Source organism: Archocentrus centrarchus, unplaced genomic scaffold (genome assembly GCF_007364275.1).
Source record: "Archocentrus centrarchus isolate MPI-CPG fArcCen1 unplaced genomic scaffold, fArcCen1 scaffold_35_ctg1, whole genome shotgun sequence".
Lineage (NCBI taxonomy): Eukaryota > Metazoa > Chordata > Actinopteri > Cichliformes > Cichlidae > Archocentrus > Archocentrus centrarchus.
Genome location: NW_022060262.1, coordinates 3,572,146 through 3,589,755, shown reverse-complemented (window position 1 = coordinate 3,589,755; position 17,610 = coordinate 3,572,146). Strand labels below are relative to the sequence as shown.

At 43.5% G+C, this 17,610-nt stretch overlaps 1 protein-coding gene across 1 annotated transcript in view; it reads right to left on the bottom strand.

Moving 5' to 3' along the window:
• The window catches only part of LOC115776624 (polymeric immunoglobulin receptor-like), a 100,743-nt gene that overhangs the window by 46,119 nt on the left and 37,014 nt on the right, over nt 1-17,610 (bottom strand). The window contains exon 8 of the mRNA XM_030724350.1: nt 9,577-9,589. Coding sequence (XP_030580210.1) covers nt 9,577-9,589 — 13 coding nt within the window. The remainder of the gene's footprint in view (nt 1-9,576; nt 9,590-17,610) is intronic.

Here is a 17,610-nt window from a genome sequence, read left to right as displayed (position 1 = left end):
GGCTCACTTTGCGCTGTAATCTAGTAACATTATCACAGATGTGAGGAGAGTACTAAATTTCCACTTTTGTCATTTGCTGAGCCGCACTCACCTTTGAAAAGAAGCTCTCATCTTCCTCTCCGTCCTCTTCCTCGAGTCTCCCTCATGTGTCGCGCATTAACGTTTTGTCTCTGGGAAAACAGCAGACAGGTTTTGTGAGAAAGTGCGCAGAAACAGTTTGTTGATATTTGCTGTGATGCCTAAAATTGCGTTTGAAATCGCCTCCTCCAAAAAAATGCAATGCAAACTTTTTCCCCACAATTCCAACTCCAGAATTAGTCTTTAACGTTGGAACAACGGCAGTGTTGATAATGGAAACCCGGTCTGAGACGATCCAGTGAGCAGGTCCAGCTGTGCACCGACGGTGTAACAGCTGGACCCAAACAAAGCAAAGATCCTCCACAGGTAAGACAGCAGAGGTCTGCAAGCAGCCACCGCTGCAGGTGTGCTGGCACCGCGCTCAGGTTTATTGTAAGGCTCCTCCTTCTTCGCTGATTTCTGTTCAACGGACGAAAAACAGCCTGCAATATTTTTGATATGTGTGTGTGTGTGTGTGTGTGTGTGTGTCCTAGTTATGTAAAGCTTAATAACATCACAATTTAAAACTATACTCTGCATTTTAAAACAGTTGCAGCGTGTACGTGTGATTTTGCCACGAACGTTAGAGAAGTGAAGCTCCAGCAGGTTTTTACCTGCAATCATGACGTGTTCCTTTATTCGTGTGAATTTTAATGCTGATCAGTTTCTTTATTTATGATTCGTTTGCATTAGAAATTCATTCAGATCTTCATCATGACCTGCACTACTTTACAGCTGATTTTTCATTTTATATGTGGCTGATATGCATGCTGAATGTTAGAATAAATAAACCAAGGTAATTATAAATCTGCAGTTGTGAACCTGTAGAATAAAGTCAATCCAGTGTGCTGATATATGTAAAAACAGTAATTAAAATATCTCCTCACCGGGCGGTGAGGTTTCATCTGCTGAAGGAGTCCACAGAAATTAAAGGGTCATTTTACTAGAATTCACCAACATTAATGTGATATAGATAAATATACATAAGTTAATAAACAGTCAAACTTAAAATTTGACATGAAGTCTCCACACACTGTGATTCAGGCCCACCTGCTCTGTGTGCAGTAAATGGACTGAGCACTCACGTGTTTGCATTTACTCATTCACTTCCTTCTACAGCTAAGGGCTCTCTATCTATGCATCACAGCACTGGACTGCTTTCCTGTGGCTGTTTGTACACACAGAGTCTGATTAAGCATCTGTTAAAGCTTTTGTTAAAGCGTTTGTTAAAGTCAGATGAAGTCAACAAGCTGATGTTTCATCAGTTAAACGACTGATTTTCAGCCAGAAAACACAACAAAGATTTTATAAAAACTCAAATTCACTGACTCAGTCTAACCAGCAGCTCTTATACAAAGATCTGTGCTGGTCCTGATCTGTTCTAGTAACAGTACATGTAGATGTCTGTGTGTGTGTGTGTGTGTGTGGGGGGGGGGGGGGGGGGGGGGGGGGGGGGGGGGGGGTCACTGTAAACCTGACCACCATGCTGCAAACTGACCAGTTTAATCTGCACTAAGCTGTACTGAGCTGCTTAGTTTCAGTAACACAAATGTATACTTCATTTTCCCCAAAACAATTCACACAAAAAAGACAGAAATCAGCAACACATCACAACATATGATTTAAACACATTAAAATGAATCGGCACAGTAAGACGCCTTCGACTATTTCAAACAGGTTTACAGATCAATCTGGACCAGACAGCGAACTATGACTAGCTCGGCCAGAGCGCCATTCATACCTGTGCGGTGTCCATCATTCTCCTCCGGTCATCCTGTTCACAGCTGGAGCCTGTCCCCGCTGTCACGGGCCATTAGAGGCAGGGTGCACCCTGCACAGGTCGTATGTTGCAGGCAGACAACCATTCACACTCACAGGCACGCCCACCAGTTGCATGTCTGTGGACTGTGGGAGGAAACCCACGCTGACACGTGGAGAACACGCAAACTCCACCAAGGTGGATTCGAACCCAGGACTACTTGCTGTGAGGCAGCACCGCGCTAACCAGCACCTGTCTGCGGTATTATCCGACAGTATGGTGATTTCTGAGCATCCCGTTTCAGCTTCTGCTCCTCCACCGCTGATGTGGAAATTATATCTCCATGGCAACGCATACCACTGCGGTATTTTCCGCTCCAACCCTGTGATCAAATTATAGAGCACTCACTATGTGATCGATACACCACAGTCATAAACCTGTGCCGTAACCTATGAATTAAACCATGTGACACATTTAGCTGCTGTGATCCAGAAGAACTCCTTTCATCCTCCGAGTTTCTGTGACTGCAGTAAAATTTCCTCCATCCATCACTTGAAGAAAAACATAAAATGATGATAATAATTAACGATCATCTTTAAATCTCCGTCCTTCCTGCGAAACAACAGCTGGAAAGAATCCAGCTGTGCGTCTCAGCCTGGAGTTGAAAATACGAAACATTGCAGCAGCTCATGGCAGGAAACGGAAAATACAATTATAATTCATGAACGAATGAATGAATTATAATTGTATGCTGAAGATTTGGAGCAGGTCTTATTTTGGCCGGTCACGTCTCTCAGTCAGAAACCTTCATGAGCAGAGACGGACTGACACACCCGGAGATTCAGCTTTTATATTAACATCATCCTTTCACATATGAGCACTAGAGGGCGATGTAGATGTAACCAATACTGTTTCAGTACTTTTAAATAAATAAACAGCACACTGAGCATGCGCAGTTTCTCATGAAATGGATCTGTTTTATTTAATGGTGGATAGAAATCATCTTAAATATGTTTTCAGACATAAACTGTGGAGACTGTGAGGGTTACAGAGAGTGCAGCTTCCTGATCAGGCTCTAATACTTCTAATATGAACAGGAGGACTCGCAGTTTTAAATTGTGCTCACGGGCTCGTGATAACGTGTGAGAACACCCACAGTGACTCCAACTAGTCTATTAACTCAGAGGAGGTGGGAAAATATTGTTGTATTTGTTATTGTTATAAACCAGCACTCATGTGATAACATTAATGTTGTTTTCTCATCTCATAAATGATAATAAATATTTTCTCTGACACTAACAGGCTTTTTCAATTTCCTGATTATCTCCAACATTATTATTATATATGAAAAATATGCACTTCCTGTATTGATTTGAAATTAAATGCCCTGTACAGTAAAGAAGAGCTCAGAACCATGTGACCAAAATGATCAAAGATGCAGCTCCATGAATCAAACATTAGGAAACACGACTCCACCATTCATACACTCAGCAGCACTTAAACACCACATCATCATAGCTGAGTCAAGCTGCTGCACTATCCCCTTCACTGAGCCCGTGTGTACTGATGAATCATTGAAAGGGCAGTAAAGACTGAGACAAACGGGGCGTGTCGTTTTCTGGAAGAGCGAGCAGAGAGACTTTGGCTTTAGTTTGGAATCATCCAGTTTGGATTTTATGGTCATCATCTCATAATATTGGTGACAACACTGTGATTGGGGATGTGACTACACCAAGCAATTCAAGATTAGTATCAATAATACCCCTCCTGTAGGCCCACCACATATGGAAGGTGTCATAGGGTCGGGTGCAGCGTGTCAGTAAACACTCTGACATCAGTCACTGGAAATCACACAAAGCTGGAACAGTGGTGGATTCAGGGGATTTTAACACACCTGTATTCAAGGTTGAGGCTGCTGCATCATCTCCTGGTGGATGGCAGAGACTATAGATGTTCACAAAGACAGATTTTATTGTAACACACAGAATCTCAGTCTGTATTTATTTCTTTAGAGCAACCAAATTTGGTACACAGGTACATCATAGGCCCCTGAAGGTTCTCATGTTACATACAGCACGTGTCTGCGTGGTTTTTCTCCAGGTAACAGGAGCCTCATATTGGTCATGTGTGCTCCCCTTGTCCACTCCTTCCTCCTGGCTTTGACGCTGGTCACCATTTTCCTTTCTCTAACCTTTCTGTAAATCAAGTGTGAACATCACTGTCCAAGATCAGAACTGCACATTGTGAATGAAACTGGCCATCCGCTTTATGCACTATAGTGTCTGCTCTCCCCCACAGAGGACACTCCCACTGAGGACACAGGAGCAGTGACATTTTCAGCACTGGACAGCTCCCCAGTGTCCAATAGTCTAACAGTAAACATGGAGGAACCACATGGATATGCAATGAGCACACACAGACGGAGTTTAAAAACACACAGAGGGGAGTTGGAGAATGGAAAACCCAAGAACATGGTTGATACAAGCAACTCTTACAGCTGCCAGGAGGTCAACATTGGCAAAGGTGAGGAACACCACTGAAGGCTTGGTTGGAGGCTGAAGACAGTGGGGAAGGACCCTCTGGTGGCCAGTGATGGTGGTGAAGACCCCAGTGGTTTGGCTGGAGGCCGGAAGCAATACAGCTCTGCATGGTTGGGGTTCTCAGTCCTATCCTGACTTGACTTCAAAGAAAATGAGCTGGTCAGGACAACACCGAGTAGAGGGGGCCCAGTATGAGCAGACATGGGCAAAGATGCAGCCTCTGGGTGACCACTGGCAGAGAAGCAGTGTCTGACTGGTGTCAGCAGATGTGGGCAGACAGGCAGGCCCAGGTTACACAGGATCCTCAGGGTGAACAAGCTGAGGCTGTGCAGGGATCACAGCTGACTCTGGAGCCTGGGGCTGGGGCAACTCCAGCTAAGGCCAGGGACACACTGGAGATTCAGAGCCGGTCAGTCCAAGTTGCCCTGAGGTCACAGGCACCAGGAGCTGAGGCACAGTCTCTGGGGAACTCCCAGTGGGCTTGGTATTCTGCACACAGTTCATTTTAATAAGTTAATTTTCTATGTTGTGGTTAAAACACTGCATGTATTTGCAGAGTACAGCAGCATGCAGTAAGCCCAACGTTCAGCAGGCTGCATGAAGCAAACACTGAGAGCCTTAAAACTATTGAGTTCATCAGGTTAAGTTAATATTGATATCATATAAATGAAGGTTTAACTGGAGTTTGTTCCCATAAATACTCCAGAAAAGCTGAACAAACAAAGACGAGATAAAGAGTCAGAGAGGGGATTCAATAATGTAACAGCTCACTTCATCCATACGTACAGCTACAGAGTCAGCACTCAGCTTGACACACATCATCAAAGTAAAAGCCTCCCTGCTTGGTTTCTTTCACATTAAAAGCTCATGTATGAGAATGAAATTAAATGTGTGGTCCTGCTATCATCAGCACTGATCTATTTCTCTGCAGGATCAATAAACTTTGTCTCACTTGTTGTTCTTCTTCTGTGGTTTCATAAAGATGCCTGGTTGTGAATTGTTGTGTAAGTTAAAGTTAGCACGTCTAATGTGATGAAAACCTTCACTGTAACTTCAATAACTACTTAATAATTATAGTTTCAGCATTTGTAACAACATAAACAGTCTGATATATTTTAACCTCTGCACATGAACCACAGCAGCTACTTCCTCACTTCCACTGAACTGAGGGTACAAAGTGTGTACAAAGTGTGGGTCTGTTTTGTACCATGTGTTTTTTTCTTCTTCTGGTTTTAATGACAAAGGCCAACATAACTGGTGGGTGTTTGTCTCAAACAGGAAAGATGAGCTGCACCGAGCTGCCATCAGTTATGGACAGAGAGCTGCCAGACCAACAGGCCCAGAGGTACAGCTGCTCTTTCTTCAGTAAAAAGGCATATTTGTTTGAAAGTTTTAACTGCTGTCTTTTAAAATATAAGGAAGTATAATATGAACTGGGAAAGCAACCTCGTATTCAAAGGCACACCTCAAAACTGTTATTTTTATTATATCAAATCTAAAAGCTGTTCAGAGGAAGTCTGGGGACACAGCTCAGGAGTTTGCAGTTTATCAGACAATAAAAATCTCTCTCAGTAGCTGCTTGTTGGTTTCTGGGTGTCTGAAATAAGAAGTCTCCAGTCTCAAACTCACACTGAAGCATCTCTGTGCAGTTTAAACTATTCTTTGTTTCTGCATATGAACAGAAGCAAATCGGTTAGCCACAACCAAACCCGACCAAAAGTCAAATTATCATCTCACACCTCAGTGAAACCCACAGAACCACAGAGCAAAAGTTTATCTTTTATTAATCCTGCAGAGAAGCTGAAGCCAACAAACATTTATGAAGTTTAATAACACTGAAGCTACTGAGAACAGAAGATTTTATAATCCAACTTAAAATAAGATCAGATTTGGTTGTTTAATTGTTTAAATCTAATTCAGTATGAAAAATACATCAAACATTCAAACATATGACAAACTTTTTTAACACATGGATGGTCTGTGGTGTGAGGTGCTGGGGGAGCAGTCAGAGAGCAGCAGCTGGACGTCAGTGGTTGGACTGGTGGATACTTCAGTGAAGAGTAGACGTCTGGCTCTGGTTTAAAGTCTGAACACAAACACACACAGTTCAAACAACAGGAAACATGATTACAAGCTTTGGAGTTCAATCAAGACCTCCAACCTGCACCTCTCTGCATCACTCAGTCCCAGTTCACACTGGTAAATATGAACTGGGACTGAGCTTCACTCAGGATGTGATTGGTTAGCTTAGCTTAGCATGATGGCTGCAAACAGCAGCTAGCTTGGCTCTGTTACAGAGCAGCTGTACCTGGGCCTCCTTGATGTGATGGGTGTTGGTCCATAACTGACGTCTCCAGTTCTTGATGCTGAGTAGACTGCAGCTGAATCAGTGTCTGCAGAATAAAACACATTTAAGTTACTACAGGTACAACTCCCCAACTTTTACATAACTGCACTACGACTGTGGCAAAACCCTTTTCTTATTTGTGATGGAAGTGTCATGGTACCAGCGTTTCATAACAAACTATAGTCAGCTAGCTTCAACCCTCACTCTCCTAACATAATCCAAGCTCCCTTTTGCATGGTCTCCTGATTCTGCCACTGTCTGCGTTGAGCTGACACAGAGGTTTACCTCTGCTCCCACCTGGTCCAACCAAACCCAGAGTCTCAGTTACTTGTAGAAGTGGATGCCTCCTCCTCCAGGTTGGGGACAGTCCTTTCACAGCGCACAGGCCCTAAAAATAAACTGCAACTATGTGCCTTCTTTTCTCGTCGGCTTTCTGCCTCCAAACAGAATTATGATGTGGGGGATCAGGAATTGCTTGCCATAAAGATGGCATTGGAAGAATGGAGGCATTGGCTAGAGGGAGCCAAACACCCATCATAGTCTGGACAAACCACAGGAATCTATCATACCTTCAATCTGCTAATGTTTAAATGCTCGTCAGGCCTAATGGTCATTGTTCTTCTCTCCTTTCAATTTCTGCATTACTTATTGCCCAGGCTCCAAGAACCAGAACCTGATACTTTATCTCATCAATTTGCCCTGAAGATGAGACCACAGATGTCAGAATTATTCTACCTGCCACATGCACTTTTGACTCCCATATCTGGGATTTTGAGGAGGAGCTCTAGAGAGCCCTTTCACCCGAACCCAATCCCAGAAACAGGCCGCCAAACTGAAGCTATGTTTATACCTTCACCCGATCCAAGCTGCTACAGTCGGCACATGCCACCCCAATTTACCTGCCATCTGGGAGTGAGTAGGACCACCGCCTTTCTCAAACCTGACTTCTGGTGGCTCACTCTAGACAGGGTGTAAGAGAGTATATTGCTGCCTGTCCCATTTGTGCCCATAACAAGAGCCAGTCCCAACCTCCTTCTGGTTATCTGCAACTGCTCTTCATACTCCATAGGCCCTGATCACACATTGTGCTTGATTTCATAACCAGTCTCCCTCCTTCTAACAGGGAAGTCTGTTATACTCACCGTTGTGGATAGGTTCTCCAAATCTGCTCACTTTTTGGCCTTGGAGAAGCTACCCACGCCAACTGAGACAGCAACCCTCATGTTGGAAGATGGTTTCAGGTTCGATGGACTCCCAATGGAAACAGTGTCAGATTGGGGACCTCAGTTTGTGTCACAAATGTGGAGAGCCTTCTATACAGCCCTGACAGCAAAGGTTTGTTTGAGCTCTTGGTTACACCCTCAGACCAACGGCCAAGCCGAAAGGCTGAACCAAGAACTGGAAGCTGCTCTTCATTGTGTGGCCTCTCAAACCCTTCTAGCTGGAGCTCACAGCTCCGTGGATGGAGTATGCTCATAATGCCCCTAACCTCTTCTTCTACAGGTCTCTCACCATTTGAAGTGTCTTTGGGTTATCAACCTCCAATATTCTCGGCCTCAGAGAAGGATCTAGCACAGGGGTCGGGAACCTTTTTGGCTGAGAGAGCCATAAAGCTACATATTTTAAAAATGTAATTCCATGAGAGCCATACAATATGTTTAACACTAAATACAAGTAAATGTGTGCATTTTATGTAAGACCAACACTTTTAAAGTACAATAAGTCTGAATTGCATTTAGTAACGTTATGCTGTTGCTAACCAATGATAAATAAAGTACTTCTTACCATTAATGCGACTTCTGGTGCTGCATGGTTTTGCTGATGGCTTTGTAGTCTGGTTGATACGTGGTGAGGTTAAGCTTCATGCAGGAGTTGAGACTTCCATCCGTTAAACGTGATCGTAGGTTGGTCTTAATGTTCTTTAGATGTGAGAAAGACTGCTCACATGCATACGTAGAGCCAAACATTGTTAGTACAGCAATACTCACCCGCTGCAGTGTGTGGTATGTGACGGGAAGTGCTTTCCAAGTTTTGACAATCAGCTGGTCTGCGGGTTTGAAGTTTTTTCATTTCTCCCCACTTGTGTTTGCTCGCCAACTCTGCTTGCTGTCGTGCAAGTCTTTCCAAATCTTCATTTAGTGACTTGAATTTATTCACCCACATGTCTGAGGCCTTCAGGTCAGCAACTTGTAGCTCAAATCTCTGACGGAGACACCGGGGATGTAACTCAGGTCAGCGCTTGTCCACTCGTGTGGATGGGTGATGAACTTGAAGAGACGAGAGCGCTCACGAAATTCTCCAAAGCGCGCTTTGAATGACTGCAGGAGATTAGATGTGAAGCCCGCTAGCTGCTGGAGATCAAGATGTTGAGCAGGGTCACTTGCTGTGCATGCATCTTTAAACTCTCCCAGTTTTTCAAAGTATAGTAAACGACCTGTTTCAATGTCGGCGATGAAGTTCCAGCTTGTTTTCAAAGCAAAACACTGCTTGTTGAAGTGATAAGACTGTATTTCCAATGCCTTGCATTTTCACATTGAGCTGGTTCAGATGTTCAGTCATGTCCACGAGATAGTAGAACTTCAGGAGCCACTCAGTGTTAGCTAACTCAGGATGCTCGATGTTTTTCATTTCAAGAAAAGTCCGGATTTCGCTCAGACAAGCCGCAAAACGGCTGAGCACCTTCCCTCTTGACAACCAACGCACATTGCTGTGCAGAAGCAGACCAGGACAATATTCCCAACTTCATCCAGCAGTGTTTTAAACTGGCGATCATTTAAAGCTCGGGCAACAATAAAGTTGACCACTCGAATGACCAGCGACCATCACCTCACCCAAGCTGCTCACCGCACATCTGAGCACAAGCACCTCCTGATGTAGGATTGCAGTGAAAACTTAGGATGGGTCTCTTTTCATGTTCACGAAGAAGCGCTACGAATCCTCTGTTTTTCCCCACCATGCACGGAGCACCATCAGTACACACCGAAATAAGTTTATCCATCGGCAGATTTTTTTCCTTTAGCGAACTCAGTGAAAGACTTGAATAAATCCTCCCCTCTTGTTGTCCCTTTCATAGGCAAAACAGCAAGACTTTCCTCATGTAGTGTGTCACCGACAGCATACCTTGCAATCACGCTGAATTGGGATAAATGGCTTACATCTGTTGACTCATCCAAAGCGAGAGAAAAGAATACTGCTGCATTTATGTCCTTCACTTGTGTTTCCTCAATTTGATTTGCCATCATGATGGTACGATCGTGAACAGTTCTTGCCGACAGAGGCATGTCTTTTATTCGTTTCATTATCTTGTCTTTATCCGAAAAGTCGTCAAAAAGTTCACTGGCGACATCAAGCATGAATGTTTTGGCATACTCACCATCTGTGAATGGCTTTCCGTTTCTCACAATTGCTAAAGCACCAGCAAAGCTAGCCGAATTCCAGTCACCTTGTTGGGTCCAAACACGAAGTTGCTGCTGACTAGCTTGCACTTTGCACAGTAGCTCTTGACATGCTTTCTTCCTGCTGTCCCCCGCTGGGTATTTCGATGCAAATGTAGTATGGCGTGTGTCGAAGTGCCGCTTTATATTTGACCGTTTCATCGATGCAATTTTATCACTGCATATTAGACACACTGCAGAACCTGCTCTCTCCACAAAGGCGAATTCATCTGTCCATTCCTGCTGAAAAGTACGATACTCCTCATCTTTTTTTCTTTTAGCCATCTTCTTCGTAAAAGGTTTCCTCAATTAGTTAGCTGACTACTTGATTAAAAGGAGGGAAGTTTACTCCCTGACCTCACAACGACCCGCGTACGTTAGGCATTATCCAATAAAAATTTGGTGTGGTCCCGGAGGACAGTTGTGATTGGCTCCAGCCACCCGCAACCATGAACATGAGCGGTAGGAAATGAATGGATTGAAATACTTGAAAATGTTATATATTTTTTAACGTTATTATTTTTTTTTTTATTAAAGATTTGTCTGCGAGCCAGATGCAGCCATCAAAAGAGCCACATCTGGCTCGCGAGCCATAGGTTCCCGACCCCTGATCTAGCAATACCTTTGGTTCAACACCACCTTCAAAGGAGTCACCAAATCTGGGAGCAACCAGGGCAGCCCTGTTGCGAACAACGGAGCGTAATCATCACCTGCAGATCGCAGGAGAACGCCAGCCCCTGATTACAGCCCAGGTCAGAAAGTTTGGCTATCGTCTAGAGACGTTCCTTTGACATCTGTTGCTAAGAAACTGCCTCCCTGATTTATTGGGCCGTGTGAAACTGACTCTGTTCTTGGTCCCTCTGCTGCTGTCTGTCTTAAGTTGCCTGGCTCTTTGAGCGTCCATCCCACTTTCCATGTTTCCCAGATCAACCTCCGTTCTTTCAGACCACTGTATCAGTGTGCTAACACCCTGCTCTTCACTCAATAACAATTCACATATTTACGCTTCTGATCGTCCCTCACATGCTCCATAATGTCCTCATGAACCATCATATCATCCAAGTCAGCAACAGTCTACATGAAGCTAAATTTGATTCTACCTTCATATTAAACTCAGTCTGAGACATTTGACAAGTTAAAAGGTCAGAAATGTTCACACAAACTAAACTATGATCATAACTTACACATTTGCTATTTCTTACATACTCTCACTCCTGCTTTCCATAAATGTTCCCACTTTGTAAAACTGCACCAAAGTCCTCTTAGAAACACATTCAACAACTCAGCAACCTTCTTTGTACCAGCCCACTGAACACACACAATACGACCTTTGCTTGTCTGATTCCCTGTTGATGATGGTCTAATGTGCGATACATGACGTGAGTGATGATGTCATCATCTCCAGATTCTTCTTGATCTGCTGAAATGATCAAAAATGATCAATAACCAGAAATTAAATATCTAAACAGAGATTAGATTTAAGAAACTCAAAGATGAAAGATCAGGAAGTCTGAGTCTCACCTTCAGGTTTCCTGTGAACATATCGTCTCTCCAGCAGAACCAGTACACCAGTAGAACCACAACACAGACTGATTCAACAGAGGAGATCACAGAGAGAACAGCAAGAGCCCTGAATGTAGGTGGAGGTGTGGATGTAGGTGGAGGTGTGGTGGTGTGTCTTTCTAAAATAAAGCAAACACAGTCATTAAGTTCTGGTCACATTGTGAATGTTGAAACCTGCAGAAAACAGACAGGTGAGTGTGTCACCTGTGACAGTGATCCAGCTGGATGGAGACTCTCCATGACCGCTGATGTCACACTTGTAGAGGCCTTCATCAGACCTGGAAACATGCTGGAGGGTCATGTGACCTGTAGGCTGCTTCCTGATGAGGGAGCCATCTTTATAGAAAGCAGCTGGGAGGTTGGAGGGAGTGGTCTTGTTTGACAGAGCAGAGTGACGTCATCTCCCTCCATCACAGGGAGGACAGGACTCTGCAGGATCACTGATCCACCTCAACACAGAGACAAACTACAGCATTTCATCCATTTACACACAGCTTCATCAACACTAACTCCACACACTCAGCTTACCAGAGACTGTGAGATTAACCGTGTTACTGATGGCACCCTCTCTGGACTCACACCAGTAAACTCCACTGTCCAATGGGAAGACAATAATGGTACAGGAAGAATTAGCTGGTTTTCCCCACCCATCTCCACCACTGAGTCCTCTGTCGTTTGCTTGTGTTCCTCCTCAGAGTCCATCCAGCAGAGCTGTCGTCCTCCTCACAGCTCAGAGGACACAGAGTCATATTCAAAGAACTGAGATCTGCTGGGACTCACAGTCAGACGAAGCTGTGAGGGTTACAATGAAACATGAAGCCAAACAGGTCATATTAGTGAGCATTATCAGGTTGAAGCTGTGACAGAAGAAGGTTACTGACCTTGGTTTGTTGTGCAGCTCAGCAGTGAGATCAGAACTAAAGAGAAATGACCACTCAGGTTGGTTTGAGGTGAACACAAAGAACAACTCCACACAAACAGCTGACAGACTTACAAACTCCTCATTTTCATCCATGTATCTGGTGAGGATCTTGCACAAACAGTTTAGACTGTCTACAATCTAAAAGCAACTAAGCCGATGATTATGATTATGTGCACCACACTATGACTATATAGAGAATATAAACTAGCCTTCAGTGTCACAGTAAATTCATGTGTCCTCTGTGCAGCTGTGTTCATGTAATCAGTGAATGATTTGAGCTTTTCACTGCCTGCTGTGTTTCCTGGACTCCTGAGCAAAGATAAAGAGTCAGTTCAGACCTGCAGTTGGTCCTCATGGTGTTTGAACTTGAATTCAGCCTGATTAGTTTTCTGTCTTCTCCTCCATCATCAGTTATCAGGAGAGCAGACAGTCAAAGGTCAATAATTCAAACAAACACAGAGATTCTACTTACAGAGCAGACACAGCACAGATGTTTCCTTCATCGTCCTTCTCACTCATTTGAGCTTTTTTTCATTTCTCTCACTGACACCAAGTAAAGCCCCGCCCTCTTCCTCTGAGTGAGTGAGGGTGGGTTTTTTTCTTCTCTTGTGTGAACACAGTGGCGGTTAATTTTTTTTTTTCTTTTCATGAAACAGAGACAGTCAGCTCACCAAGATCCACTCTGCCCCCAAGATGTTCATCATTTCACATTATGAAAAGAAGAATCAGATAAATCATCCTCTGGTGTCAGTGAGCTGTAGTTTGGTTCCTGATCAAATCCGTTTCCATGTAGTGGACGTCCCCCTCAGTGAGAGAGGCAGATATGAGCTGAAACACAGGAATCAAACCAGGGACGCTGCTGTTATGGAGCTGAACTGGAACCATTCACACACTGAGGCCCTCTGAACACATTTTAATGACAGCTGTGCAGAGACACACTGATGACTGACTGGAACACTATGATTCACATTTTAGATTAACACCATCCTCCCACAGGCTTTAGATATGGACACTAGAGGGAGCTGCTGGACTGTAAATCCATCCATGGTGACTCTGAGTTCACCTGGACACAGACTGACAGCTCTGCACACTCACGTCCACCCTGAGGGTAAAATGAGTCTGAAGTCACAGCGCTAATTCTTAGCCAACTAACATGAATCAATGCTCACATGTTTTTGAGCACTGTTATCAGCTACATCATTAGAATTATTTTGCATATTAGATCTGCTGCATCTTCCAACTCATTTTTTTCCAGATTGGGTCACATTTAGCTCCAGGGCGACAGGAAATGGGGGAAAGATACGCGGCAGGTTGGCAACAGGCCGGGACTCGAGCCAGCGCCACCCACACAGCAGCGCGGTATATGTATGTGGTCGCCGGCTTCACCTCGTTTGGCATCTTTGGCTCAAGTCTAACGTTAACACGATGAGGAGGACAGGAAATATTTTATTTATTATTCTGAAGCAGTTAAAGACCTCAGTGTTAAACAGCAATAAGATGATTGTTGCTGTTTTCATGTGATCATCATAATAACCTACTCATTTCTTCACTGTTCAATCATCATTGTTTGCTCTGCTCCACAGTTTGTGTCTCACCTTAAATGAACATAAAATGTAATTTTTTGTCTTTTAAATCCTTAAATTGTCCAGTTACACAGCAGCTGGTGTTTGTTAAATAAAGAAAATATTCAGTTTAATAGTGAAATGTGTTTATTTGAAAGTTTCCTATACGTTTCAGATGGTTAAAGGAATGATTTCTGCCAGAATGAACTAAACCTCTCTGAGCCTGAAGCAAACAGTCTGACAGGTGAGGAACACAATGAGCTGATCAATGATCTGATCAATGAACTGATCAATGAACTGATCTTCATGAGAGCTCAGAACGAGTTTAGACTTTTTTCAGTACACACCACCATCTGTCAGTCCAGTAATTAAAATATCTTCTGCAATAATAAAGTTATTTAGTATTAGTGAAATTAATTAAATACATGATGAAAATGAGTCTGGTGTGTAGAGCTGTGCTTTCAGCTGTTAGCTCGATCACTTCATGATAAATCTGTATCAAACTCATTCAACAGGTCAGGAAACAGCTGTTATTAGATTTAAACTATTTTTTTTTCTTTCCTGCTCTCGGTAGAGACAGATGCATTTTTCTCTTCGGGGAGTGTCTGTTCTGCGTGGAGGAGTAGAACCAAATTCAGATGATTGGATTTCTGAGAGGTAACCAGAAAATTGTAAGTCTGTCAGCAAATAGTTATGACGGCCTGAACCAAAACAATTGCACTATTTGGAATTTGGCTCCCAGACGGCCTTGGATGCTGTCTGTCTAAATCATCTCCTGCCCCCCGCCCCGTGTTGTGACCTGTATGAACTGGTGTCCTGGCAACCAAGGCTGACTGTACCATCTTATCATGAACATTATCATGAACTGCTGGTCTGTGTGTGTGTGTGTGTGTGTTCTAGCTAGCGCTGGTCTGAGTGGCCCTTTAGTCAGGCTGAGGATTTCACCTTCACTTCGGAGCTCTGCTGTCTCTGTATTAGCAAACAGGAGCCCCGCGGACTCCACACCGGCTAGATCGCTGCTTTTATCGCTGCTTGAGCCTTTATTATTTCACTGCAATTTACAATCTACCACAGCAGGGAAAGTTCACAATGTGCATGTTTGAGGTCCCTAAGGTCATGCGCACACTGATTAACAGCTACAGAATCGAAATGACAGCCAGCATGAATGAAGAGAAGTAAGAAGAAAAACGAAGATCAAATGAAAATTTTCAGGCATGATTTAACAGGAGTGGATCATCGCTGACAAGTTTTTTCCACGCCTCCATAGCCTGTGTGGTTTTACTCGCTGTGCAGAGAATGTGCTATTTTTTTCCTTACTTCAGCTGTAGCCACCAGAACGATCACTATAACCACAATCTGGTGGTAATCACACTATTGTGGTTTGTGCCATTGTTTGGTGCCGTTTCCTTCACTTTCTATGAAGTGACAGATTTCCTCAGGCAGCTCATCGCACCTGGGTCACTGTAAAGTAAAAAGTGCTGACTGATGTTTTATCCGCTGATCACTGATCAATCGGCAATACGGAAAACGGGTGCACAGTTCTTGGCCTGCCGGCAGCTGTTGCAGTGAGTGGGATTTGTAGTATAAGTGGTGGGAGCACATTTACCCACTGGCTATTAATAATAGCTGTATGAAATCATCTTGCTGGCCATATAAAATTAGATCGTGGGCCGGAAGTAGCCCACAGGCCTTGAGTCTGACACGTGACATAGAGAAAAACTGCAGAACTGAAGTTAAAATGTGCAGATGAAATTTCTGGCTAGAACCCTAGTGTGTGTATGCACGTGGGTTGGGTTGGGGGGGCGCCTAAAAATGTGTCCGCATACACCTCAGAAAGTATATAGCTGCGCCCCTGCTGCTCGTCTCCAATGGCAGCTCCTCCCCTACCCACCCTAGTGCTCTCCAGGCTTTAAATGTGCTGCTGCTTTGCTGAGGTGTTTTTTGGAACCTATAAGGTGTTCATAATGAACACAGTACCAGATGATTTTTTTGAACCTACCTATCCCAGTGTATCTCTTCCTGTTTTCCTGCTAAAGGTAGTGCTGGTAAAACGGCTGCATGACCTCAGACACCTGTCCCCCTGTTTGTTTCTGTGTTTGTATTTCTTGGATGGTGTTCTGTTAACTGTAATTTCCCCATTGTGGGACTAATAAAGGTAATAAAGGTAAAGGTAAGCTCTTTAGGAAGATTACATCAGAGAAATTAAAGAAGCTACAAAAACAAATAATATAAAGAACATTTATTATTGTGTAAAAGTAGTAAAAAACAGTTAGCATGTGACATGGAGTTGATGTTTGAAGTAACAGCCTGAAAAGTCTGCTTCATGGAAGGAAACATTCAGTTTTACAGAAACATCTGGAACATCTGGAGCTGCATGGAGCCAATGTCTCTTCTTTGTTTCATGACACTGATATGAAAGATGAAACAAACACTGATGCTGATACAGTAACACAAAGAACACTGAACTCGTGTACTCACAGTAAACAAATGATAAAGTAATCTGACATCAGCGGCAAAGACGTGAATATGACTAAAGACTGTGTGAAGAAACACTGATTTTAAAAAAATAGTGTTTCATTTGTAAACTTCTTAGAAACAGGAACTCCTGAATGTTTCATATAAACATGGCACAAATGTAAAAATATACTTTAAAGAAACTGAGAAACTAACATGCAGCTAAAAGAATACACTCACTGATCCTGATACTGTCTCCACTGAATTCATGACTGATGCCGAGCAGTTGTTGAAAAAAAACACTGAACATGAAGATGTGTCTGATGCCTGCTGGATGATCAGGACCATCAGTTTGGCCTCTGATGATCCTGATCATCTCAGTGGTTTATGTACATCGGCCTTGTTGGTGGTAAAAACTAAAAAATGTTATTGCATATTAAAGCACCTGGACAGCAGTGATGTGCAGTCAGAGGAGGCAGCGCCTCCCCTGCCATCATGACACGTAAAATACTAACAATGATCAGAAAAAATACATTCGACCATTTGACTGTTCTATAAAGCTGTTTTCTGAATTATTTCAACATTTTAATGGTCAAAATCTCAGAATTTATGCATCGCCTGTTCAAACACATGAAGAAATGCATGGCGAGGCAGTGCAGTACTGCGGCTCACCTCTGGTGGCGCTGTGTCACACACAATAAATGAATCAGGCGGCTGGAGCATGACAATTGCTGTTTCTCGTTAATTATTTGAAGAAAAAAAATATAAATGAGCTGTTGGTGTTGCTGCTGGAGGATGAGCAGCTGTGGAGGATCTGCCTGGCTGCTTTTTAAAAAGGTTCAGCAGCAGTGAGTAACAGTCCAGCAGCAGTGGGAAGGAGGCCCTGTATCTGCTTCTTGTGCTGCAGCACTC